Below are 25,318 nucleotides of genomic sequence, written 5' to 3'. Positions count from 1 at the left end.
GAAGACGTGAAAAGCGCTATATCAAATGCAAGGATTATTATTATTATTATTATTATATTTTCCATCTGGCAGATCCCGAACAAAATGTGCATATTGTGACATGATGTGAAAAATAACGTGGACAGAATTGCTCATAATTATTGTTTATTTTGTTCTCTAGTGAGGTTCCAAAACAGTCACTCCCTACGCCGTAAGTACAACACATTCACTGTACAGAATTACTGTATTTCCAGACAGAATTACTCTGTAAGATGGAATCCTTGTTTGTTCGTGGTATCACACATTGTATAAACTGAATTATAAAATAGAATGATGTAGAATGTTATCAATGATCAAAATAGAAGGACCAAACCTTTAGATATTTTGAAAATTATCACACAGAAAATGTGCTGTTATTTTTGTTTTGGGATATATGGAACTACCTGATGGGTCCTATGAATAATGTGCTTATTGTGATATATTGTGATGAAATGTGGAAAGAAATATATGCAAAGAATTTCTCATAACTATTTGCTTACAATTCTTTGCTTTGTATTTTAGGACGTTATTGCAGAAGTCTGCCTCGGATATGTAAGTATTCAATGCATCGAATTACTCTTCTGGATAATAAGTTGAAATCACTTCTTCATTTGTTCATATTCATAGTACTGGACACCAATTTCCTAATGCAGCATGGAGCTTAATGATAACAACACCACACTTTATTCTCAGTGTAAATAATAATAATAATAATAATACTAATAATAATCCTTGCATTTGATATAGCGCTTTTCACGTCGGGAGGACGTCCCAAAGCGCTTCACAAAACACACTGTAAAGTGAATTGACTGTATATTTGTGGGCGAACGCAGCAGCCAATTGCGCACAGCAATGTCCCACAAACAGTCGTAGATTGAAAATGACCAATTTATTATTGTTTTTGTTTTTTTGGAGGGATTATTATTAGGGCTGTGTGTGGAGTAAGGAAACTTGCCCAAGGTTTCGCCCTGACCTGCCTGGAACTGAACTCGGGTCTCTCACTTGCAAAGCGAGTGCTCTAACCAATGAGCTACAGGACTCCACTACATTATAGAGCGCCTTTCACGTCGGGAGGCACAGGAGGCAAGGGAGGGGGCGAGGCGAAGGGACTGTGGGATGGAGTTCCAAAGGCCAGGGACAGAAAGCCCGACCAGCGATGGTGGGTTGTGTCGGGGACACAGAGCAGCCCGGCTCCAAGTCTGTCCAGCTCTTAGACGATCCTGTTTACCTCCCACCAAGGAGCATAGTCACTTTATGACAGAGGGAGAGGGGGCAGGGGGAGAGGAGGAGGGGACAGTGAGTGGGGGGGGGGGAGGGGGAGGGGACAGTGAGTGGGGGGGGGAGAGGGGCGGGGGGAGGGGGAGAGGGGGAGGGGACAGTGAGTGGGGGTGAGTGTAAAGCAACTACAATAGTGTAAAGCAACTACAATGAGCACTGGGCAGATCCCAGACAATATGTGCACATTGTGACGTAATGTAAAAAATAACGAGGACAGATTTATTCATAATTGTTTTTTGTTCTGTACTCCAGAGACACTTCAAGGGAGTTACGCTATAAGACGTAAGTACATTCAGTGTACTGAGTTACTTTATTCCCAAACAACCTCTATTCGGTAAAGTGGAATTACTGTTCTTTATTTGTTCATGGTATCACACCATATAAATAATAATAATAACCCTTGCATTTGATATAGCGCTTTATCACATCTTTGAGACGTCTCAAAGCGCTTCACAGAATATACTATAAAGTGAATTGACTATGTATTTTGTGGGCGAAACGTGGCGGACAGTTGCGCACAGCAGTGTCCACAAGCAGTCATGGATTGAAGTGACCAATTTATTATTATTATTATTTTTTTGAAGGAATTATTATCCCTGGAAAAGCGATCCGCCAATCGACTAACAACCGGGTTCCTACTTATTGCTAGGTGAACAGAGGGGTATGAAGTAAGGAAACTTGCCCAACATTTTGCCCTGCCAGGAATTGAACCGTTTGTGAGGCGAGTGCTCTAACCACTGAGCTACAGGACTCCACAATACACTTTCGTAGAATTATGTAGAAAGTTAGTGAATGGAAGCAGGCCATTCGGGTCAACTGGTCCATTATGGGGGTTTATATTCCACATGAGCCTCCAGCCCTCCTAATCCTCTTTCGCATATCCCTCTATTTCCTGCCCTTTCTTGGGTGCATCCTCTTAAATAAGTTGATGCTTTTCGCTTTAGTCACAGCTTTCAGCAGTAAGTTCCACATTCCACTGTCATAGAAGAACCTCCTCCTAAACTCCCTTTTAGATCTGCTATCTTATAGTTGTTACGTGGACACAGTTTAATACCTTCCACCTTTATGCAAGATTGGTTTGGATGACGAAGGCCTTTTGACTCATTTGATCTCACCTTGCCAGAATACTCTTCCTACTGTCTTCTCATCCAAGCATTATACTATTTTGTTTTAAATTAGTCCAGGGTGTTGACTTCAAGTAGCCTCAACTATCCTTCCTGACAACCTGTTCCAGGTGTTAATTAATCTTTGGGTAAAGAAATACTTCCTGGTGTCTGTCCTGGAAAGCGATTTTGCAACTCAAATCTCTTAGAATCCAGGTTGTGCTGACTTTGTGCATCTGATAGAATTGTTCTGGGTTTACTTTGGTAGCGGGACAAAATGGTCAGCCCTTAAGCGGCTTCCACTCTATTTGCTTTCATGCCTTTCAAGTCGGGAGGATGTCTTGAAACATTTCACAGATATATTGTGAAGTGACGTAGTTTTAGACGAATGGGTTCCAAGAATAACATGCATATCGTAACATAAATAATGACACGAGTATTTCTAACAAATATTTTTTTTTTGCTTTTTGGTAGCTTGGCAGCGGACACAACACGAGATGAAACAGAGTAAGTGCTGAATTACACCATTGAACAACAACTACTTGCATTTATATAACGACGCTCACACAGGGAAACATCCCAGCGCGCTTGACAATGGTGGAGTACCAATGGGGTGGGGGGAGCACAGTTAAAGAGGAAGGTTTTCAGGTGCTGGAGATAAGGGAGGGAAGGGACAAGGCGGAGGGATGGAGGGAGAATTCAGTTCCAGAGTTTCAGACCGTAGTGGCTGAAAGTGTGGACGCCGATAGTGGAGCAGAGGGCACAAGGGACATGAAGGGGCCCGGAGCCAGTCAAGTGGAGGCAATGGGTCGTGGGTTGTGTCAAAGTGAAAAATTAAGAGGAGAGAAAGCGTATTCTTTGTTTTGTATTTTGCTAAGTCAGAAAACCCATTGCTTGATGAGTGAGTTCCATTCATTCAGTGCACTACTGGAATCTTTTGAGCAATCTCTATCCAAAAAATAAAGTAGAATCACTGCTCCTTAAGATCATAGAACTGCAGGCTAGTTTTCTAAAATAGCACGAGAGCTTAATTTAAACACCACGAGTGCATTCTCATGGTATGCACTCATTTCAGAGTTATCATATCAGAGTTATTCAAAGTTGCTCTGGCTCCGGTCTGCTCCACACCCCCCGCCCTAACCGCCCTACCATCAGTGGCAGGGCCTTCAGCCTCTCAGCCCCGAGGCTCTGGAACTCCATCCCCAGTGCCTTTGCCTTGCTTCTTCCCTTCCTCCTCACCCTGACCATTTCCCCCCAAGGCTCGGGTCCCGACCCAACTGTCCAGCACCTTGGGACGTCCTCCTGACGTGAAAGGCGCTCTGTAAATGCAATCTTGTTGTTGTTGTATCCATTACCAACATAGGAGTTTATAGGAACAGGAAAATAACATTGTGTCCATCTGATGGGTTCTAAGAATAATCTGTACATTCTGATAGACTGTGAAAAATAATGAGGAGACAATTTCTTACAATTATTTTTTGTTTCACAATTTGGTAGTTTTTCAGACGACTCATCATTGATGTAAGTACCACACGGATTCATTGCACTGCATTCCTTCATTAACATTCCGAACAGCCTCTGTCCAATAAGCTGCAATCGTCATTCCTTATGTGTTTATGGCCACATTGGCAACAAAATCAGAACGCCAGACTCCCAATCAGTTAAATGATCAAAGTATTGAAATATTCAAATAGAACATAGAAATTGCCAGGGTCATTCGTCCCATCAAGCCTATACCAGCTCACAGAGCAAGGAGGTGAGTCCCATCACCCTGCCTTATCCCCATACCCCTTCAAGTTATAATAATAATAATAATAATCCTTGCATTTGATATAGCGCTTTTCACGTCGGGAGGACGTCCCAAAGCGCTTCACAGAACACACTGTAAAGTGAATTGACTGTATATTTGTGGGCGAACGCGGCAGCCAATTGCACACAGCAATGTCCCACAAACAGTCGTAGATTGAAAATGACCAATTTATTATTGTTTTTGGTTTTGGAGGGATTATTATTAGGCTCTGTGTGGAGTAAGGAAACTTGCCCAAGGTTTCGCTCTGCCTGGAATTGAACTCAGGTCTCTCACTTGCAAAGCGAGTGCTCTAACCACTGAGCGACAGGACTCCACGTCGTCAAATGTTGACACCTTCACTTCCCTAAATTCACATAATTTATACACACACATATACACAGCGCAAGACACTTCACACAGCAACAACCTGCGTCCTTCATACGGAGCAGGAACAGTGATACTGTACACTGCAATATTTAATAAATTGTTCTAATGCATAATTATAGCAAGAGGCTGAAAATTTGAATGTTTATAACAAGCAGTTATTTTACGGCTGTAAATAATGCCAAGAGAGCATAATTAATACAATTAAAGTTTCTTTTATTGTCAAGGCCATTGGAACGTTCTTCTGTTTCTGAGTAAGTTCAACAAACAGTCTTTTCTATTATTCCTATTTCATGCTGAACAGTGTTGCTCACTGGGAATCTCACAGGGAATTACTGGTACCTACGATCCACCTAATGAGGGCTCAAACCTACGCTTGCTGGATGTCCAACGACCAATTAGTGCCTATCCTCCTGGGGGTGCGGGTTTGTTTATTACTCCCAGAGAGCGATTTGCCAACTGGCTAACGACCTACTTCGGGTTCCTACTTACTGCTAGGTAAACAGAGGCGTGCGGAGTAACAAAACTTGCCTAAGGTTTTGCCCCGTCCGGGAATCAAACCCAAGTCGAGCTCACTAACCACTACACTAGGAGACTCTACACTATGGTGAAAGGGCAGAGCATTGGGACAAAAAGAACTGCCCAGATCTAGTAAACTGACTGATAACAGGTTTAATGGCCTCCTCCTGTTCCTGTTTTCCTATGTTCCTAAACTATCAATGTGTGAAGGATGTTTTTCATTCCTTTTAAAAATAAAGACTCCATATTTGTGGGTAATCATATTTTCCTCAATGTCAGCATTCCATTGAATGCATATGTCATAGAAATCCTAAACAGGGCAACAAGTACTGGCACAGTTTCACAAATATAGCACCTATAGCAAACATTGCAGAATTGCAATCCTGCGCTCATTGATTCGTCATCGCAGAACAGCAGTTCAGACTTATTTCACAATCACAACAATAGTCGCTTTACATTTAACAAAGGGGACTCATCGTCAAGAAACGCAGCATATATTTTCACTTAACATAAAAGAGTTGTTGCCACTCGTGGTTTTTGAATGAAATATATATTTGGGCTCTCTAGAGCAGTTCCGTGACCTTGATGTGATTGAAATGATGCAGCAAGAGAGAATTTCTGATTCTTTTTTGGATTTTCAGAGATGACATGGAACTGCATTGCACAATTCCGTACGTACAACAGCAATGATAATTAAGAAAGACAGTGAGAAAAATGCAATAGGCCCAATTACTCTTTATTTACAAGTATATATTTTTTACTTCAAGTGCTGTAGGTTGACTATCTGTCACTGTGTTTTGGCAATATGTGTTCTTTTGCTCAAATTAGGAAGGGTACCTATGATGTACGGTTAAAACTTTTATTTTTGGTGGTTGCCTCAGGGTTGATTCAACACATTTGTTAGAGGGGCTGATTGATTTCTTCTCATCAGGAGACTGATTGTGGCTGCAGTTTGGGAAGCAAAGACTGAGTTATATTTTTTACTGCACAGAATCGGTTATTTTGGGGAGCGTTTGACCAATTCCTGACTCATCCCACAATACTGCTCGCATATTACTTTATACCCTTGTGTGGTACACTTGTTTCGTAATGCTACATTGAAGTAGTCGCAGTTGAGTTAACACTCCAGTCCAGTGTTGGGGGAGCTCTGCAGTATCAAAGCAGAGGTGTCGTCCTTCTGGTGAGAAGTTAAACTGAGTGAGGTCCCACCTGTCTGATCGGGTGGATGTTAAGGGACACATAACATTTGGCAAAAAGAGAAGTTTCTCCCAGTGTTGTCCTTTCCCTTTCAGGGGAATAGAGAATCCAAATGCACCTCCGCTCGACTGGCACCAGCCTCCTGATCGTCCCTCACACCGACTGCCTGGACTCTGTAAAAAAACAACTCTGGAACACCCCCTCAATCCCTCCACCTTGCCCCCTCTTTCCCCTCTTTTAAGTCCTGCCCGAAGACCTCCATCTTCAACTGTGCTTACGTCCACTTCCCCCCTCCCCCTGCTATAGAGAGTCAGACTCCGCCACTGTTAAGCGCTCTGAGACTCTACCCTGCGTGTAGGGGCGTGATATAAGTCCAAGTTGTTGTTGTTGATTCTGGCTACTGATGGGATGTGAACAATACCAGTGTCAACCCTGATGATATCTTCTTTCTCTTTTCAAAGGAGGAGGCTATCTTTCAGTGATGTGTAAGTATGACACATTCACTACTGCTTGAAAAAAAGTTGTATCAGAAAAATGGCCTTTTTATGGCACTTATAATGTTGAAACTACCCAAAGCACTCCATAAATAACTTGGCACATGTTTTCTGTAGCAAATGTGGCAGTTTTTTGAGTGAAGCGCACTTAGTCTGCTGTCATATATACCAGGTCTAGACGATCATTAAATACAGAATAAGTTTATTCATTAAATATAGAGTACTATCCATGTTTTAATTGAATAATTGAATAAAAAAATGTTTTAAAGTTAGAGTGCTTAATTCTCTTCATAGTTGCACTACCAGCGCTATCTACTCTTTGATCTTTACCTACCGCTTGAAACAACTTCATGTATACTGTTGCTGTGTACTGACAAACCCAAAACAAAAACTGACACCCCCTCTCATACAACCCATCACAAACACACCCTCGCTGCCCCTCACACACACCCTAGAGAATCCGAATGGTTTTATGACAGAGCACTTGCAGATGGTGTCAGAATTCTTGTGGAAAACAGAGTAAGAACTTGTGGTGACATTTTCTTGTTTTGGATATTTTACAAGGCTGCCACCAGAAAATTTAACGGAACAGTAAGTATGATTTATTTGCTGAATCCCTACACAAGCACACAAATAAATACAATAACGTCATTTCTCACGTGGAAGAGTATCCCTTGCGCTGACTCCCTTTCCCATACTTCCCTATCTCTGCTTCCCTTATCCCTATAGTATCTGTACCAGAAAACCTTCCCCTCCAGGAGGACAAATTATAAATATAAACTACGTGAAGTTTAAATGGGATCAATTTTTACAAACAGCCAACTTCTTCACTCCTTCCATCCTCACCTCCACTTTGACATGTTCTCAGAACAACAAAACCAGTTCCTTTAAAAATGTCGTTAAAGAGCTGGTTGTGCATTCGGTGTTTCAATAACATAAAAACAACAATAACACTTTATGTTTATTTATAGCGCCTTTCACGTTGGGAGGATATCCCAAACTGCTAAAAGGTTGTTTTTCAAAACTCTCAGAGAGTCATAGGTCAATGAGCAGGAGAGCAAAAGCAGGAGAGCAAACCAAATGTAATTTACCTCCGTGGAATTACATAGAATGAAACTACATAGAAACGCCATTCACCCCAATTAGTTCCCGCCAGTGTTTGTGCCACACATGAGCCCCCACCTATTTCCCCCATCTATACTTCACGATTCCCTTTTGTATCCATCATCTCCGCCGTGTTTATGCTAATGTTGATCTCTACATCAATATCCTGGGAAAAAAGCCAATAACAATTGATTGTGTTACATTTTTATACCTTCAAAGCTTCAAGAAATTAACCTACACTGATCCGTAATTAACCTACACTGATTCTCTTTGACCGAGCCTTCAGCTCCCCTCTCGACTCTCTTCCCCCTCCTCGCTCCCTCCCTTCCCTCCCTCACCCTGACCATTTCCCCCCTCCTCGCTCCCTCCCTTCCCTCCCCTCACCATTTCCCCCCTGCTCGGGTCATGACCCAACTGTGCAGCGCCTTGGGACGTCCTCCTGACGTGAAAGGCGCTTTATAAATGGAATCTTGTTGTTGTTGTTGTTGTTGTAAGTACAACATATTCGTGCTGAATTTCTACAATATTCTTTTGAAACTAGCTAACGTCTAACATTTTCTCTGTTTGTTTTTGAAAGAAAATCTCCACTGTTAGCCCCAAATTTAATTTGTTGCTGCACATCATTTGTCTTGGCGGATTATAAAAAATTACAATGATAGTTTTTGCTAATGTTCCTTTCTTTGTATTTTAGAAAGGCAGTGCAAAAGTTAGCAGCATTCCGGTAAGCTCAAAATGTACATTGCACGGAATTACAGTAGCTTAGTAAAGAAAGCTGAAAGCATTGCTGATTATCAGCTCACATTAACAAAACGTTCAGTGCTTCAGACTCCCATAGCTGTGAAACTGATCTCAATGTTATGGCATTCTTGGTATTGAGGATATTGAATACTTGCTGTTTAGCTTGTTACTGTCTGGAGCAAATGTTATTGTTATTGCAAATTTGAACCCCTGATTTCACGATTGTCCCTCTGAAATGCAGATTCATCTTAGAAAGTGCTACTCATAATTTTTAGTGTTACAGACTCGATTAATAATTGGAACAATTCATTGCATGCTCAAATCCTAACAGTGCTACATATCGGAGGAATGCAGCACACATGCGCCATGTTCACAACCCAGTTACGTGCTAATTTAGTTATTAGCGTACACACTCATTTCAAACACATTTCAAAGATCACTACGATTGCCCTGATCTTGAATCATTTTGATTAATTGAACAGAATATGAAAAAGGTTACCGAGAGCAGTTCTTGATGATTCATACCCCCTTTCGCCATCTGTCCCACCATCAGTGGGCAAGCTTTTAGCCATTCTGTTACTGTTCTCTGAAAGCCTAACCCACAGTCCCTCCGAGAATCCCTTCCATCCCCACTTTTAAAGCCAGCCTTAAGACCGAACTCTTTGACCGCGCTTTCAGTCACCTTTTTCACCCGCCTCAACTAATCCCCTTAATTCCTGCGGGCTTGAGCGCTCAAATGTAAAGCACTCGGAGAACATCTTGACGGAAAAATGATTTTATTTGCTCGTAGGGATAACATAAGGAGTCCTGGTGGGAGGTAAGAACAACTTACAATACAGTGTATATCACATAGCTTTTCATTGGAATCTTGAAATATTATTTCTAAGTTTGAACGTTTGTTACACAATTTCACATTTGAAGCATCAGAGACTCGTTTTACAACAATACAATCAATTCAGTACAGAACCTCATTATTAAATATCGTCTTCAGTTATCACTTAAAGTTACTGCTGCTATTTGATATCTTGAATGCTTTTGATCTTGATTAATTCAATTGTATACAAACAGATCAAAAATGTTTGTTCTTTTTGTCTCTTTGAAGGATGTACCCCTTTGAAAATCTGTAAGTATAATACACTCAAAATCGACTGACAATTTTGCTCCATTATAAGGTGGGGCGGGGGTGTGTGTGTGGAAGTTTATAGACCCCCCTCCACCCTTCCCGCCTCAACTATTAATTTATGATGAGATTCTAACAGTATCAATACAGTATACACAGTCCTTTCTATAATTAAGAACATTAACACTCAATCTCTAGACATTCTTGATAATTTCACAACATAGTAATATCACCGAAATACAAATTTATCCTGAAAACGGAAACAAACCAATTTCTGAGGATAGATATAATGTAATCCGAGCAATTCAGTGTATACTTGTCCCACAGTTACCATCACAGGATCGCAGCGCAATCTGATCGTATAATCGCAGCACTGAACTGCTGCACATCGACTTAATTGTTACACTATTACAGTACGGAAACTCATCATTAAATATTGTCTTCAGTTGTTACATAAAGTTACTGCTGCTATTTGCTGTCTTGAATGTTTTTGATCTTGATTAACAACAACAAAAACAACAAGATTACGTTTGTATAAGTCAATTGCATACAAACAGATCAAAAATGTTTGTTCTTTTGTCTGTTTGAAGGAATCTCCCCTCAGGAAACGAGTAAGTATAATTCCCTCACTTGCTTTGGATGGTAATTGCTCTATTGATGCCATATGAGTAACAGTGGACTAAATGGCCAATTTATCTGGAGGATTGTTGGCTCGTCCACAGGGAAAAAAATGCCATGGGACCTCAAACATTCAAGCGCTCCGGCACTCTACCTGATGTGCAGGGTGCTAATAAATGCAAGTTGTCGTTATTGTTGTTCACCTGAACAAGGAGAACGTTCCTTGTTTAATGGTGATCTGAAAGACGAACCTGTGACAAGGCAGAGCTGCTCAGGTCAGGCACTGCAGTATCAGCCGAGACTGAAGGCTCTAAGTCCTGACCTGGAGCTTGAGCCCACAATCGACTGATCTCAAGTTGAGAGCTCTACAACTGTTTCAGAGCGACATCTGGCTCTAGATACAAACCAGAGGGACGCCGGGGCTGAATAAGGAAATGATAAGTGAGTGAATAGTAAAGATCATAGACCCAGAATCCCATTAATGTAAAATCATTTGTTTTAAAAATAATATTTAGTCTTGATTTGACAGTTGATTTTCTACAGCTCTTAAAATGTCTAGCTTCCAAATTACCACTCGATTGAAAATTTTCCAAGGTCTTTAATGCTCTTAAATACTAAGATAGGGCCTCATTACCTTAGACTGGGTGGAACTTCGTTCCAAGCACACTCCACAAATTGAGACTTCTCTACATGAGTTACAACAACTAATATTAAGAATTACCACACAGTAAACTTGCTTTTATTTATTGTGGGTATGAATACAGAATGTGGTCCTTAGTTTATGGCCTCCACTTCAAATGAGTACAGAATGCAGGCATTTGGTTATGTATTCTGATGTGAAAATGACAGTATCAACGTGTGATATTTCTTTGTGTTTCTGAAGGGAAGACCAGTGCTCTGATGATGAGTAAGTATATTTCACTGTATTAAATTATAGCAGCAATTTTCCAAACGAAACAAGCCAGGGACGAGGAAGAAATATATAGGAACAATATATAGGAAGAAGGAATCACTGTTAATGGACAGCCTGCAGGAAGTCAACATTGCAGTGCCATTTTTTAAGCTGGTCCTACTGAGGAAACAGACTGAATTTCTGAAGACATGCACAGTGAAGGAAAACGCCTTGACTGGCAATTTTGCTCCATTATAGGGCGGGTGTGTGTGCATGGAATTTTATGGACCCCCCCCCCCCAGTTCAACTATTAGCTTCTAATGAGAATTAACTGTATTAATACAGTATACACAGTCCTTTCTATAATTAAGAACATTAACACTCAATCTCTAGACATTCTTGATAATTTCACAACAGAGTAATATCACTGAAATACAATTTTAGCTTGAAAACTTATATGATTCAATTTCAGAGGTTTTGCTGGATAAATATATTGTAATCTGGGCAATTTAGTGTTTACTTGCCCCACAGTTGCCATCACAGGATTGCAGCGCAATCTGATTGTATAATCACAGCACTGAACTGCTGCACATGAACTTAATTGTTACAGCATTGCAGTATGGAAATTAAATATTAAATATTGTCTTCAGTCGTTACATAAAGTTACTGCTGCTATTTGATATCTTGAATGTTTTTGATCTTGATTAAGTCAATTGTATACAAACAGATCAAAAATGTTTGTTCTTTTTTCTGTTTGAAGTGATCTCCCCTTAGCAAATATGTAAGTATAATTCCCTCACTTGCTACAATTTTAACAGTAATAGTAATCCTAACATTTGATAAAGTACCAATAATGTCAAACGGCTTTGGATGGTAATTGCTGTCTAGTGTATATTTGTAGCCAATGCCAATTGATGCCATATGAGTAACCGTGGACTAAATGACCAATTTATCTGGAGGATTGTTGGCTCGTCCACAGGGAAAAAAATGCCATGGGATCTCAAACATTCAAGCGCTCCGGGACTCTACCTGATGTGCAGGGTGCTAATAAATGCAGCTGTCACTGTTGTTGTTCACCTGAACAAGGAGAATGTTCCTTGTTTTAACGGTGAGCTGAAAGACAAGGCAGAGCTGCTCGGGTCAGGCACTGCAGTATCAGCCGAGACTGAAGGCTTTAAGTCCTGACCTGGAGCTTGAGCGCACAATTGACTGATCTCGAGTTGAGAGCTCTACAACTGTTTCAGAGCGACATCTGGCTCTAGATACAAACCAGAGGGACGCCGGGGCTGAATAAGGAAATGATAAGTGAGTGAATAGTAAAGATCATAGACCCAGAATCCCATTAATATAAAATCATTTTGTTTAAAAATAATATTTAGTCTTTATTTGACAGCCGGTTTTCTACAGCTCTTAAAATGTCTAGCTTCCAAATTACCACTCGATGGAAACATTTCCACAGTCTTTAATGCTCTTAAATACTAAGATAGGGCCTCATTACCTTAGACTGGGTGGTACTTCGTTCCAAGCACACTCCACAAATTGAGACTTCTCTACATGAGTTACAACAACTAATATTAAGAGTTACCACACAGTAAACTTGCTTTTATTTATTGTGGGTACGAATACAGAATGTGGTCCTTAGGTTATGGCCTCCACTTCAAATGAGTACAGAATGCAGACATTTGGTTATGTATTCTGATGTGAAAATGACAGTATCAACGTGTGATATTTCTTTGTGTTTCTGAAGGGAAGACCATTTCTTTGACGATGAGTAAGTATATTTCACTGTATCGAATTATAGCAGCAATTTTCCAAACGAAACAAGCCAGGGACGAGGAAGAAATATATGGGGACAATATATAGGAAGAAGGAATCACTGTTAATGGACAGCCTGCAGGAAGTCAACATTGCAGTGCCATTTTTTAAGCTGGTCCTACTGAGGAAACAGACTGAATTTCTATAAGTATAACTGTATTAACACAGTATACACAATCCTTTCTATAATCAAGAACATTAACAATCAATCTCTAGGCATTCTTGATAATTTCACAACATAGTAATATCGCTGAAATACAAATTTGTTTTGAAAACGTACACGAACCAATTTCAGGGGTTTTGCTGGGTAAATATAATGTGATCCGAACATTCAGTGTATACTTGGCTCACAGTTACCATCACAGGAATGCGGCACCATCTGATCGTACTAACTGCTGTACATTGACTTAATTGTTAACAGTATTACACATTCATTTAAATAGAAACAATTGCTGGAAGTGGAGAATAACATCACACACTTATTTTGTCCTGAATGAATAGAACTCGAAAATTATTGTGTTCAGAAGAAAGCATTTCTAATAATGTTTTTCTTGTGTTCTGTGCCTCAGATTGTCTGAATACCTGTAAGCACAACCCAAACTCCCTTTCCGCTTGTACACAGTCAATTTGAGATCGAGTTTGTTATTTGGACTGAGTGAAAGGAAAGTGGTGTGTTATTATGTAATCATTCCCATTTTGCAAAGAAATTAAGGAGTAAGGGATAGTGATTTTCTGGGGGTTACATAACTCCTAAATTAATTATTGGCTGCTGCGTTGTGGCTACAGTCAATCCACTTTACAGTATAGTCTCTGAAGTGCTTCGAGACGTCTTGACGACCTGATAAGGCACTTTATCAAATGCAAGGATTATTAGTATTAAGTATTCGTTTAGGAATTATGAACCAACAGATGATTCATTGGCGCTGCATAAATGTCCAAGCAGCCTGCATCCACTTTTGTTTTCAAACTTTAAAATCTGTCACCTCCAAACATAAGCCCCCATTCCTCATCACACAATATCTTGAATAATGCTCCACGTCCATAGAGTACCCCAGAATGATTGTATGGATATCTTGCTTTATTCAACAACCTCATTGTTTTACAAGTCAGCTTTGATTCGTTTATATGATGTAACAGACGTGAAATGAAGAGAATTTCCAATGTTGATTCTTTGCTTTTTCTGTTTTTTGTAAGGATGGATGATGAGGATGTCTTCACTGAGTAAGTTCAACACATTCGCTATGCAGTGTTGTTTCATTACAATTCTTGAATCAAACTATCTAAGAAAATGGATCACTGTTCCTTATTTGTTCAAGAACACATTGCGAACAAAATTGGAACCAAAGACTCACAATCAAACATTCTTAATATAATATTTATCCTATTATTTCTGGTATTGAAAACAATAGACTGGATTGTCAGTCTCGGGACATAGTAACTTTACAGCAGTTGTCAGTCACACTGGCACTCATTGATGCAGGTATTTGCAACAGATTTTTAAAAAAAATTAACACACAGTAGTAGTAATAATAATAATAATAATAACTCAGCAGAGTTAGTGTCGCCAATTGTGGCTTTGAATGAATACAAGGTTCAATGATAATGGGGAGGACAAGTTTGCAGGGTCTGGGGAGAGAGCGGGGGAGTGGGATTGATTTGGATAGTTCTTTTCAAAGAACCGGCACGGACGTGATGGGCCGAATGGCCTCCTTCTGTGCTGTATAATTCTATGAAAAAATTTTCGGGAAATAGAAGTTATTCAAGTTATTTTGTAATTTATAATGATGAGTTTGGGAGTTTTTCACCTGAGAATTACTGTTTCTGAGACTTCTTACTTTCTGTATGTTTCAAGTTCAGAGGAAGACAGTCTGTAAGTACAACAAATGCCTGTAACTACTATATCAAATCCTTTGAAAGTCGTGGATAAGAATGCAAGTTGTGATTGCAATCTTAGTTGTGCGAGTCTTCCTTAAGATGCACAAGTATCGCATGATATTTCAGTGGGGGACATCGTGTGTTTATTTTCCATTCCAGTGGAGTGCAGATTCTAATAAAATAAAAAAAATTCGAACAGTACTCGTTTGCATTTCCTGTATATTTGAAGCAGGGAGATGTTAATAGGAGAGCAGGAAGTGTACATTTATGCAAGTACAGCATAAAGTCCTTCAAAAGTCATGGATAAGAAAAGGCCACATTCCTCAGGGACATTCAGTGCATTGAATGCTGGCCTCCCATGTGGGAGGCAAGAATACCACCATTGAACCAACGATGCAGCTGAAAAATTTAATTTATTGTCATAGTTATACAGTACTGGACTCTCATATCATGTTTGATCGGCAGCCATTATTCAGATACTGCTCTGAGATGCCGTCTGGTGTGAAGGGTGCTGTATAAATGCAAGTTGTTGTTGTATTTAATACCGAAATACAGGATTCTTCTGGACTAAGCTTTTGAGTTCAATAATTGATTCATCGAGAGAGGACTGCTCAGACTAACTGCATGGTGTGTGTGTGTGTCTGTGGGATATATGGAATGTTTTTGATACTAATTTCACGTTTATAGTACATATTGTTGCTGATACATTGATATAGTAACTGGAACATGCGGTATTTCTAGATAATGCACAGCCTGATTGACAAAGGCCTTTCTGCCCATTTAATCACATTCTTCCAAAATACCAACCCTATTGTCTTCCCGTCGTAGCATCCCATTATCCTCTATGTTGCAAAATACTTCCTAGTGTCTGTTGCAAAATACAATGCAAAATTACGTTTGTATTAAAAAATCAAGATTGTTCTTGATAACACTAAGCTATCCTCCAGTCCTGCTTTATATAAATTCTGTGTTTGTTTTCTCTGTAACATTTATCACCATATGTAGCTCTGGAAGGGCCCTTTGTGCCATCTCTTTCCAAGGCTAAAGAGGCTTACATTTTTTAAATTTTGTTTTGGTCTGTCCTGCATGTTTCCAACTTGGTGTCAGAAATGCTAAGGAGAGATGCATAATTTTGCAAAGAAATTAAGGAGTAAGGGATAGTGATTTTCTGGGGGTTACATAACTCCTAAATTAATTATTGGCTGCTGCGTTGTGGCTACAGTCAATCCACTTTACAGTATAGTCTCTGAAGTGCTTCGAGACGTCTTGACGACCTGATAAGGCACTTTATCAAATGCAAGGATTATTAGTATTAAGTATTCGTTTAGGAATTATGAACCAACAGATGATTCATTGGCGCTGCATAAATGTCCAAGCAGCCTGCATCCACTTTTGTTTTCAAACTTTAAAATCTGTCACCTCCAAACATAAGCCCCCATTCCTCATCACACAACAACAACAACAACAACAACAAGATTCCATTTATAAAGCGCCTTTCACGTCAGGAGGACGTCCCAAGGCGCTGCACAGTTGGGTCATGACCTGAGCAGAGGGGAAATGGTCAGGGTGAGGGGAGGGAAGGGAGGGAGCGAGGAGGGGGGAAATGGTCAGGGTGAGGGGAGGGAAGGGAGGGAGCGAGGAGGGGGAAATGGTCAGGGTGAGGGGAGGGAAGGGAGGGAGCGAGGAGGGGGGAAATGGTCAGGGTGAGGGGAGGGAAGGGAGGGAGCGAGGAGGGGGAAGAGAGTCGAGAGGGGAGCTGAAGGCTCGGTCAAAGAGAATATCTTGAATAATGCTCCACGTCCATAGAGTACCCCAGAATGATTGTATGGATATCTTGCTTTATTCAACAACCTCATTGTTTTACAAGTCAGTTTTGATTCGGTTATATGATGTAACAGACGTAAAATGAAGAGAATTTCCAATGTTGATTCTTTGCTTTTTCTGTTTTTTGTAAGGATGGATGATGAGGATGTCTTCACTGAGTAAGTTCGACACATTCGCTATGCAGTGTTGTTTCATTACAATTCTTGAATCAAACTATCTAAGAAAATGGATCGCTGTTCCTTATTTGTTCAAGAACACATTGCCAACAAAATTGGAACCAAAGACTCACAATCAAACATTCTTAATATAATATTTATCCTATTATTTCTGGTATTGAAAACAATATACTGGATTGTCAGTCTCGGAACATAGTAACTTTACAGCAGTTGTCAGTCACACTGGCACTCATTGATACAGGTATTTGCAACAGATTTTTAAAAAAAATTAACACACAGTAGTAATAATAATAATAATAATAATAATAACTCAGCAGAGTTAGTGTCGCCAGTTGCAGCTTTGAATGAATACAAGGTTCAATGATAATGGGGAGGACAAGTTTGCAGGGCTCTGGGGAGAGAGCGGGGGAGTGGGATTGATTTGGATAGTTCTTTTCAAAGAACTGGCACGGACGTGATGGGCCGAATGGCCTCCTTCTGTGCTGTATAATTCTATGAAAATTTTTTCGGGAAATAGAAAATTCAAGTTATTTTGTAATTTATAATGATGAGTTTGGGAGTTCTTCACCTGAGAATTACTGTTTCTGAGACTTCTTACTTTCTGTATGTTTCAAGGTCAGAGGAAGACAGTCTGTAAGTACAACAAATGCCTGTAACTACTATATCAAATCCTTTGAAAGTCGTGGATAAGAATGCAAGTTGTGATTGCAATCTTAGTTGTGCGAGTCTTCCTTAAGATGCACAAGTATCGCATGATATTTCAGTGGGGGACATCGTGTGTTTATTTTCCATTCCAGTGGAGTGCAGATTCTAATAAAATAAAAAAAATTCGAACAGTACTCGTTTGCATTTCCTGTATATTTGAAGCAGGGAGATGTTAATAGGAGAGCAGGAAGTGTACATTTATGCAAGTACAGCATAAAGTCCTTCAAAAGTCATGGATAAGAAAAGGCCACATTCCTCAGGGACATTCAGTGCATTGAATGCTGGCCTCCCATGTGGGAGGCAAGAATACCACCATTGAACCAACGATGCAGCTGAAAAATTTAATTTATTGTCATAGTTATACAGTACTGGACTCTCATATCATGTTTGATCGGCAGCCATTATTCAGATACTGCTCTGAGATGCCGTCTGGTGTGAAGGGTGCTGTATAAATGCAAGTTGTTGTTGTATTTAATACCGAAATACAGGATTCTTCTGGACTAAGCTTTTGAGTTCAATAATTGATTCATCGAGAGAGGACTGCTCAGACTAACTGCATGGTGTGTGTGTGTGTCTGTGGGATATATGGAATCTTTTTGATACTAATTTCACGTTTATAGTACATATTGTTGCCGATACATTGATAAAGTAACTGGAACATGCGGTATTTCTAGATAATGCACAGCCTGATTGACAAAGGCCTTTCTGCCCATTTAATCACATTCTTCCAAAATACCAACCCTATTGTCTTCCCGTCGTAGCATCCCATTATCCTCTGTGTTGCAAAATACTTCCTAGTGTTTGTTGCAAAATACAATGCAAAATTACGTTTGTATTAAAAAATCAAGATTGTTCTTGATAACACTAAGCTATCCTCCAGTCCTGCTTTATATAAATTCTGTGTTTGTTTTCTCTGTAACATTTATCACCATATGTAGCTCTGGAAGGGCCCTTTGTGCCATCTCTTTCCAAGGCTAAAGAGGCTTACATTTTTTAAATTTTGTTTTGGTCTGTCCTGCATGTTTCCAACTTGGTGTCAGAAATGCTAAGGAGAGATGCATAACAGCGGCCAGCCATTACAGCACAAGTAGTTGGGTCCATAAAATTCCAATCTCCTTATAATGGCTGTGATTGCTGGTTAGTGCTTCCACATTCACTTTGTATGTATGACCTAAAGGAATTGTCCATTTTCGTCTCAGGAGTTAGTTTGCGGATGTGAACTGGCTGGCTGTGGGCACCTGCAGTGAATGGGGTCCATATGCAATTTACATTGTAAGCAAACCTGTGTTATAACGAAGCATGTTATGGCAAGGTTCTACTGTGTGTCATATCAAGGAGAAGGAGTGAAAGAAGGCCTAGAGGCCATCACATTCACGCCTCTTGCCTCACTTTATGCATAGCTCTCCTCTTAGGAAAGGCCAAAAACAGGGCAAAAAACAAAACTATTTTTTGGGGAAAAAAAAGAATTCTTGGAAAATTGTTTTCCCTAACTCCCAAAGGGCTCCCTAACTCCGAAATGAGCTCCAGAAGGGGGTCAAGACACTAAATACTGTCCCTCCTTTCCCTGTTAAACTGCAGGGAAGATCACATGGCAGATTAGCTTCTAGTGGACAGCTGCTGATTTTCTTTTCCATTTCTCATTGTTTTTCTTTTTTGAGTTGTGCAAGGTTAGAAAAGCAGGAGGAGGACTTTTATTTACCGCAGCAGCAGTATCAATAGGCTTATCCTCTCTACTGAATTACTAAATAAGGGTATGATAAAAGGCCCAACAAACCAACAATTAGGCATGCTGCATTGTTGTAGTGGAAAATATTTTTATGGATTTACGTTCTCTATCTCATTAAGTATCTTAAATAATGGCATAATAATAATTCTTGTATTTGATTATAATGCCTCTTTACTTATTTTAAAGAGGACCGGAGGATTTCGGGCCGCAAAGTTTGAGGGAGCAACTATTATTAAGAAACCTTCTGAGAGAGCAGTAAGTAATAATAACAATAATAATGCGTTTAATACACTCCAGAATTTGGTAAGCAGAATGCATTCCTCCAAGGAGAGAGTGTGAATTCCATTCCAACAATTTATCTCTATGTTTCCAAATAAATAGTTATTATTTGCTTTATGGGGGCTGATACTTATTTTCAGTTGCTACAAACAATCGTTCATATTTGTGCTTTTGATATAAGTCATAGTCATTACATCTGCTAAATCAGGGGAGGAGAGAGTTTTTTCTTTGCAATCTTTCTCTCTAATTACGTGTCATAATGTTAAAAATGCCAAGATATATACCTGTGTTTGTATTTTGAAGGCAGAAGTCACGGTTAATCAGTGAGAGGGAGCGGTCATTTAAAGAGATGTAAGTACATGATTCCACTCTTCAATATCCCGAATATTCCCTAAAAAAAAGTCACTCAATCCATGACTGTTTGTGGGACACTGCTGTGCGCAATTCACTTTACAGTATACTCTGTGAAGCTCTTTGAGATGTCTCAACGATGTGATAAGGTGCTTTTCGAAATGCAAGGATTATTATATTATTATTGTTATTCTTCTGTGCAGCAGAAACACTATCAAACGTGCATGCTGTGTGTAAAAAAGGGTGAATCCTAGTAAACTACTCACTGGATGAATTGCAACTGTAATGGCCATTTCCATAGACCAAGGATTTGCCAGTTTGAAGCCAGTTTCAGACATGCATTTCCATTCCTGTTCCAGTGGCAGTGTCATAGCAGGAAGCTTCCAAGCTGGAGATGGGATAGGACTATTAGGAATAACAAGGTCATAGAGTGGTCATATTAATAACATGATCAGAACACCAAATCTCTGTCTTTCTTTGTATTTTTGAACGGAGACTAGGCAGTCAGCCCCTGACAACCCGGAGTCCGCCAGTGAGCCGTAAGTTTAAGATTCCATTGATTTACTCCATTAACTTGCTGAACCAAGCCGTTTCCAATAAGATGTTTATTTGCTCAAGGTCACATTAATAACTTAATCAGAAACCATGTCTTTGTGTTTTGTAGGGAGTCGGAACCATCAGTTAGTGAGACTGAGACGTTATTCACAAAGGCGTACGTATATCAACTTACATTTATATAGTGCATTTCATGTAGGGTAATGTCTCCAAGTGCTTCAACAGAACAGAGTTGGACAACAAGCAAGGGAGAGGGGAGATGAGAGGCAGATTTGTTTTTGACTGAAAATAGTTGATTACCTCTGCGCTAACCAATCAAGATGCATCCCGAGGTTGGAAATGTGAGCATATGTTCACAAAACAGGACTCAAGCTAACACCTTCCAATAGCTGTCGTCCCCAGCCTCAGAGTTTTCTCATCAGCTATTTGAAGGATATCTACCTCCAGATGGTGGAAGAATATTTAGAGGACAGCTTGTGACATACCAGCCACTTTAATGTTCTCAAGGTCCAAGTCCAATGCCACGTACCAACATTAACTACTTAATTCAGGTCCTCAGTAAATATTATTTACTTGATAGGCTGCTGATATATTTGTCAATTGCCATGTACTTTTGGTTATACTTTTGAATATAACTATGGTCTCTGTATCTGCTAAAACAGGAGTAGAGAATTCAAGCATTTCAGTCATTCTCTTTCCTGGGCTTCGGTTGCTTATCATGATGTTAAAAATGTAAAGTATCTCTTTGTATATTTGAAGGGAGCCAATCTTCCAGAGGGAGCAGTCATTCATAGAGCCTTATGTTCAAGATTCCACAGATTTATTTCATTCACTCTCCGAAACTGGTTGTGATAGATAATAATACTCCTCAAAGTAAAGTGTAGTGACTGTGTGTTTTCTGGGTGGAACGCAGCAGCCAATTGTGCACAGCAGCGTCCCACAAAGGGAAACAGTTTGTTTCACTTAACAGAAAGGTAGATCAGAGAGAAATGCATGCTTTTACTTGCTTTTGAAGTATAAAGTGTAGTAACTGTGTAATTTCTAGGTGAACATGGCAACCAATTTGCACACAAAAAGCCATGGAGTCAGTGAACAATTTTGTTTTGGGGGATTGCTGGCCAGGAAACTGGTAGATACTGCCTTCTCTTTTGAATAGTGCCAAGGGACCTTACACTTTACAGTATAGTCGGTGAAGCGCTTTGAGACCTCTAGAAGACATGATAAGGGCTTATATCAAATGCAAGGATTATTATTATTATTATTACCTTCTGTTTTTGGTGGTGCTTTAGAATGGAAGATCGATCCCAACACCTTCCAGTGCAGGGGAACAGAGAGTTCTAGGATTGGGGTTATTCTTTCTGATAAAATTTAACTGCTGAACATAATAATACTACTAATAATAATAACTCTTGCATTTGATACAGTACCTTATCATGGTACCATCGATACACCTCAAAGCGCTTCACAGGATGCACTGTAAAGTGTAGTGACTGTGTGTTTTGTGGGCAAAACACGGCAGCCAATTGAGCAATTGTTAAAAATGGCACGAAAAGAGCGTTACTGATATTTTTTACATGATATCATATAGGATATAAAATGCAGTACCACAAAGTGTGATTGAAGCAGAATCCATAATACCTGTTCTAATCGGTGAGGTAGAAAGTTGTCTTTTTTTAGGCCGGGCAAGTAGCCTTTCTGCATTGCCAGTGTGGGAATGACAAGTGATCAGTAATATCATCTGATCAATGATGTTGCAGTGCTGAATGGCAATTTAGCCACGAGCCTCAGGGACTGCATGAATTGGGGGCTTTTCTGATATTTCTTTGTAATCTTGAAGGGAGAGGAGGCCGTCAGCCAGTGAGAGGGAGCGGTCATTAAGAGAGCCGTAAGTACAACGTCCCATTGATTTACTCCATGCACCTGAACAGGCAAACGGGACCATTTATTTGCTCCATTTACTCTGAAACACGCTGTATCCATTAACGTATTTGCTTGTGGTTACATTAATGTAACCAGATAACCAAATTTCTGTCTTTCTTTGTATTTTGAAGGGAGGAGCCACCAGTCTGCGAGAGGGAGCCGTAAGTACCAAATAATTACAACAACAACAATAACAAAATTACATTTGTAAAGCACCTTTCACGTCGGGAGGACGTCCCAACGCTCTGGACAGTCAATGATTCTCACACCATTGAGACGCTTCAAAGTGCTTCACAGGATACACTGTAAAGTGTAGTGACTGTGTGTTTTGAGTGCGAAACATTGCAGCCAATTGCACAATTATTAAAAATGGCACAAAATGAGTGTTTCTGTGTTTTTTATATGATATCTCACAGGATATAAAATGCAGTACCACAAAGTGTGGTTGAAGCAGAATCCATAATACCTGTTCTAATCAGTGAGGTGAAAAGTTGTCTTTTTTTAGGCCGGGCAAGTAGCCTTTCTGCATTGCCAGTGTGGGAATGAGAAGCGATCAGTAATATCATCTGATCAATGATGTTGCAGTGCTGAATGGCAATTAAGCCACGAGCCTCAGGGACTGCATGAATTGGGAGCTTTTCTGATATTTCTTTGTTTTCTTGAAGGGAGAGGAGGCCGTCAGCCAGTGAAAGAGAGCGGTCATTCAGAGAGCCGTAAGTTTACTTTATTCATTTTGAAACACGTTAATAATAGTAATAATCCTTGCATTTGATATAGTGCTTTATCACGTCATGAAGATGTCTCAAAGCCCTTCACAAAATATACTGTAAAGTGAATTGACACTATTTTGTGGACAAAACCCAGCAGCGAATTACGCACGGCAGTGTCCCCCAAACAGTCGCGGATTGAGTGACAAATTATTATATTTTACATTTATTTTTGGAAGGGATTATTACCTCCAGAAAGTGATCCACCAATCGACTAACAACTGGGTTCCTAATTTCTGTTAGATAAACAGGCGTGTGCAGTAAGGAAACTTACCTAAAGATTCTCCCTGCTCGGGAATCGAACTAAGGTCCTCTTGCTTGCAAAAACGAGTGCTCTAACCAATACCTAAAGGACTCCAAGTTGTATCCAATCAGTTGTTTATTTGATTATGGTTTGAGCGCTTTCAGACGTCGAAAAGATGTGATAATGGGCTATATCAAATACAAGGATTATTATATTATTAATATTTTGGTGGTGCTTTAGACTGGAAGATCTGATCCCAGCACCTTCCAATCCAGGGGAACAGAGTTCTAAGATTGCTGTTTTTCTTTTTGATGAGATTTAATTGCTGAACATAATAATAATAACCCTTGCATTTGATATAGCACCTTATCACATCATCGAGACGCCTCAAAGCGCTTCACAGGATACGCTGTAAAGCATAGTGACTGTGTGTTTCATGTGCGAAATGAGGAGCAATTGTTAAAAATGGCATGAAACGAGTGTTTCTGATTTTTTTAATATGTATCTTATAGGTTATAAAATGCAGTACCACAAAGTGTGGTTGAAGCAGAATCCATAATACCTGTTCTAATCGGTGAGGTGAAAGTTGTCTTTTTTTAGGCCGGGCAAGTAGCCTTTCTGCATTGCCAGTGTGGGAATGACAAGCGATCAGTAATATCATCTGATCAATGATGTTGCAGTGCTGAATGGCAATTTAGCCACGAGCCTCAGGGACTGCATGAATTGGGGGCTTTTCTGATATTTCCTTGTATTCTTGAAGGGAGAGGAGGCCGTCAGCCAGTGAGAGGGAGCGGTCATTCAGAGAGCCGTAAGTACAACATCCCATTGATTTACTCCATTCTCTCACTGAAACAAACTGTATCCAGTAAAATGTTTATTTGCTCACAGTTCCATTAATAACAATCAGAAAAACAGATCATTGTCTTTGTATTTTGAAGGGAGAGGGAGCGGTCATTCAGAGAGCCGTAAGTATACGTTTCCACTGATTTACTTTATTTGTATCCTGAATGATGTCTATTTGCACCGGGTCATGTTATTAATGTAATCAGGACACCAAATCGCTGTCTGTTTTTGCAGAGAAAGGGGAAAGGCCATCAAACATTGAGAGAGAGGTGTCATTCAGAGAGCCAACAAGATTGCACTGATTGACTCTGTTAAATCTCAGCAAAGAGCTTTGCCCAGTGCGATATTTATTTTCTCATGTCCGTGCATGTTAATAATAATCATTGAGCTGCAACTGCTTACCTCTCCATATACCATCCAATTTGAATTCAAAGCTTTGGATAAGTGACTGAACTTGTCTCAGTTTGTAGCACTCTTGCCCCTGAGCTCTAAGGTTGTTGAATGTTGGGATGGAGCTCTTCATTGTCGAAAGAACATGTCTGTGGATGAGATGTTAAACCAAGGTCCCATCCACTTGTTCAGTTAGATGGTAAAGATCCCACGTCGCTATTTGAAACGAGAAGGAAGTTTCTGATTGCTGAGTCAGTTAATTGGAAGTATCACTTGCACAAATGCAAATAAGACTTTGAGTTTAAATGGGGTTAGGATATAAAATGCAATCAGTAATATCATCTGATCAATGATGTTGCAGTGCTGAATGGCAATTTAGCCACGAGCCTCAGGTACTGCATGATTTTGATGCTTTTCTGATATCTCTTTGTATTCTTGAAGGGAGAGGAGGCCGTCAGCCAGTGAGAGGGAGCGGTCATTCAGAGAGCCGTAAGTACAACATCCCATTGCTTTACTTCATTCTCTCTCTGAAACAAGCTGTATCCAGTAAAATGTTTATTTGCTCACAGTTCCATTTATAACAATCAGAAAAAC

General features: G+C 39.9%; 1 protein-coding gene and 1 long non-coding RNA gene across 2 annotated transcripts in view; both read left to right on the top strand.

The window, feature by feature from the left end:
* The first annotated feature begins 546 nt into the window (after nt 1-546).
* LOC103183096 (proteoglycan 4-like) overlaps nt 547-25,318 on the top strand; it is an 84,324-nt gene continuing 59,552 nt past the window's right edge. The window contains exons 1-15 of the mRNA XM_042337410.1: nt 547-570; nt 1,549-1,578; nt 2,874-2,906; nt 3,897-3,920; nt 14,264-14,290; nt 17,560-17,577; nt 19,562-19,630; nt 19,958-20,005; nt 20,506-20,544; nt 20,670-20,717; nt 22,398-22,445; nt 22,612-22,641; nt 23,146-23,193; nt 24,252-24,299; nt 25,166-25,213. Coding sequence (XP_042193344.1) covers nt 3,919-3,920; nt 14,264-14,290; nt 17,560-17,577; nt 19,562-19,630; nt 19,958-20,005; nt 20,506-20,544; nt 20,670-20,717; nt 22,398-22,445; nt 22,612-22,641; nt 23,146-23,193; nt 24,252-24,299; nt 25,166-25,213 — 473 coding nt within the window. The 5' untranslated portion in view covers nt 547-570; nt 1,549-1,578; nt 2,874-2,906; nt 3,897-3,918. The remainder of the gene's footprint in view (nt 571-1,548; nt 1,579-2,873; nt 2,907-3,896; nt 3,921-14,263; nt 14,291-17,559; nt 17,578-19,561; nt 19,631-19,957; nt 20,006-20,505; nt 20,545-20,669; nt 20,718-22,397; nt 22,446-22,611; nt 22,642-23,145; nt 23,194-24,251; nt 24,300-25,165; nt 25,214-25,318) is intronic.
* On the top strand, nt 8,581-13,026 carry LOC121849601. Its single transcript, XR_006085279.1, has 7 exons — nt 8,581-8,607; nt 9,415-9,441; nt 9,727-9,747; nt 10,335-10,355; nt 11,246-11,269; nt 12,015-12,035; nt 13,002-13,026. It is a non-coding gene; the product is annotated as an uncharacterized LOC121849601 (long non-coding RNA).

Source organism: Callorhinchus milii, unplaced genomic scaffold (genome assembly GCF_018977255.1).
Source record: "Callorhinchus milii isolate IMCB2004 unplaced genomic scaffold, IMCB_Cmil_1.0 Scaffold8, whole genome shotgun sequence".
NCBI classification, from domain to species: Eukaryota; Metazoa; Chordata; class Chondrichthyes; order Chimaeriformes; family Callorhinchidae; genus Callorhinchus; species Callorhinchus milii.
The sequence above is the reverse complement of the archived record's forward strand: the minus strand, read 5'-3'. Positions and strand labels throughout refer to the sequence as shown.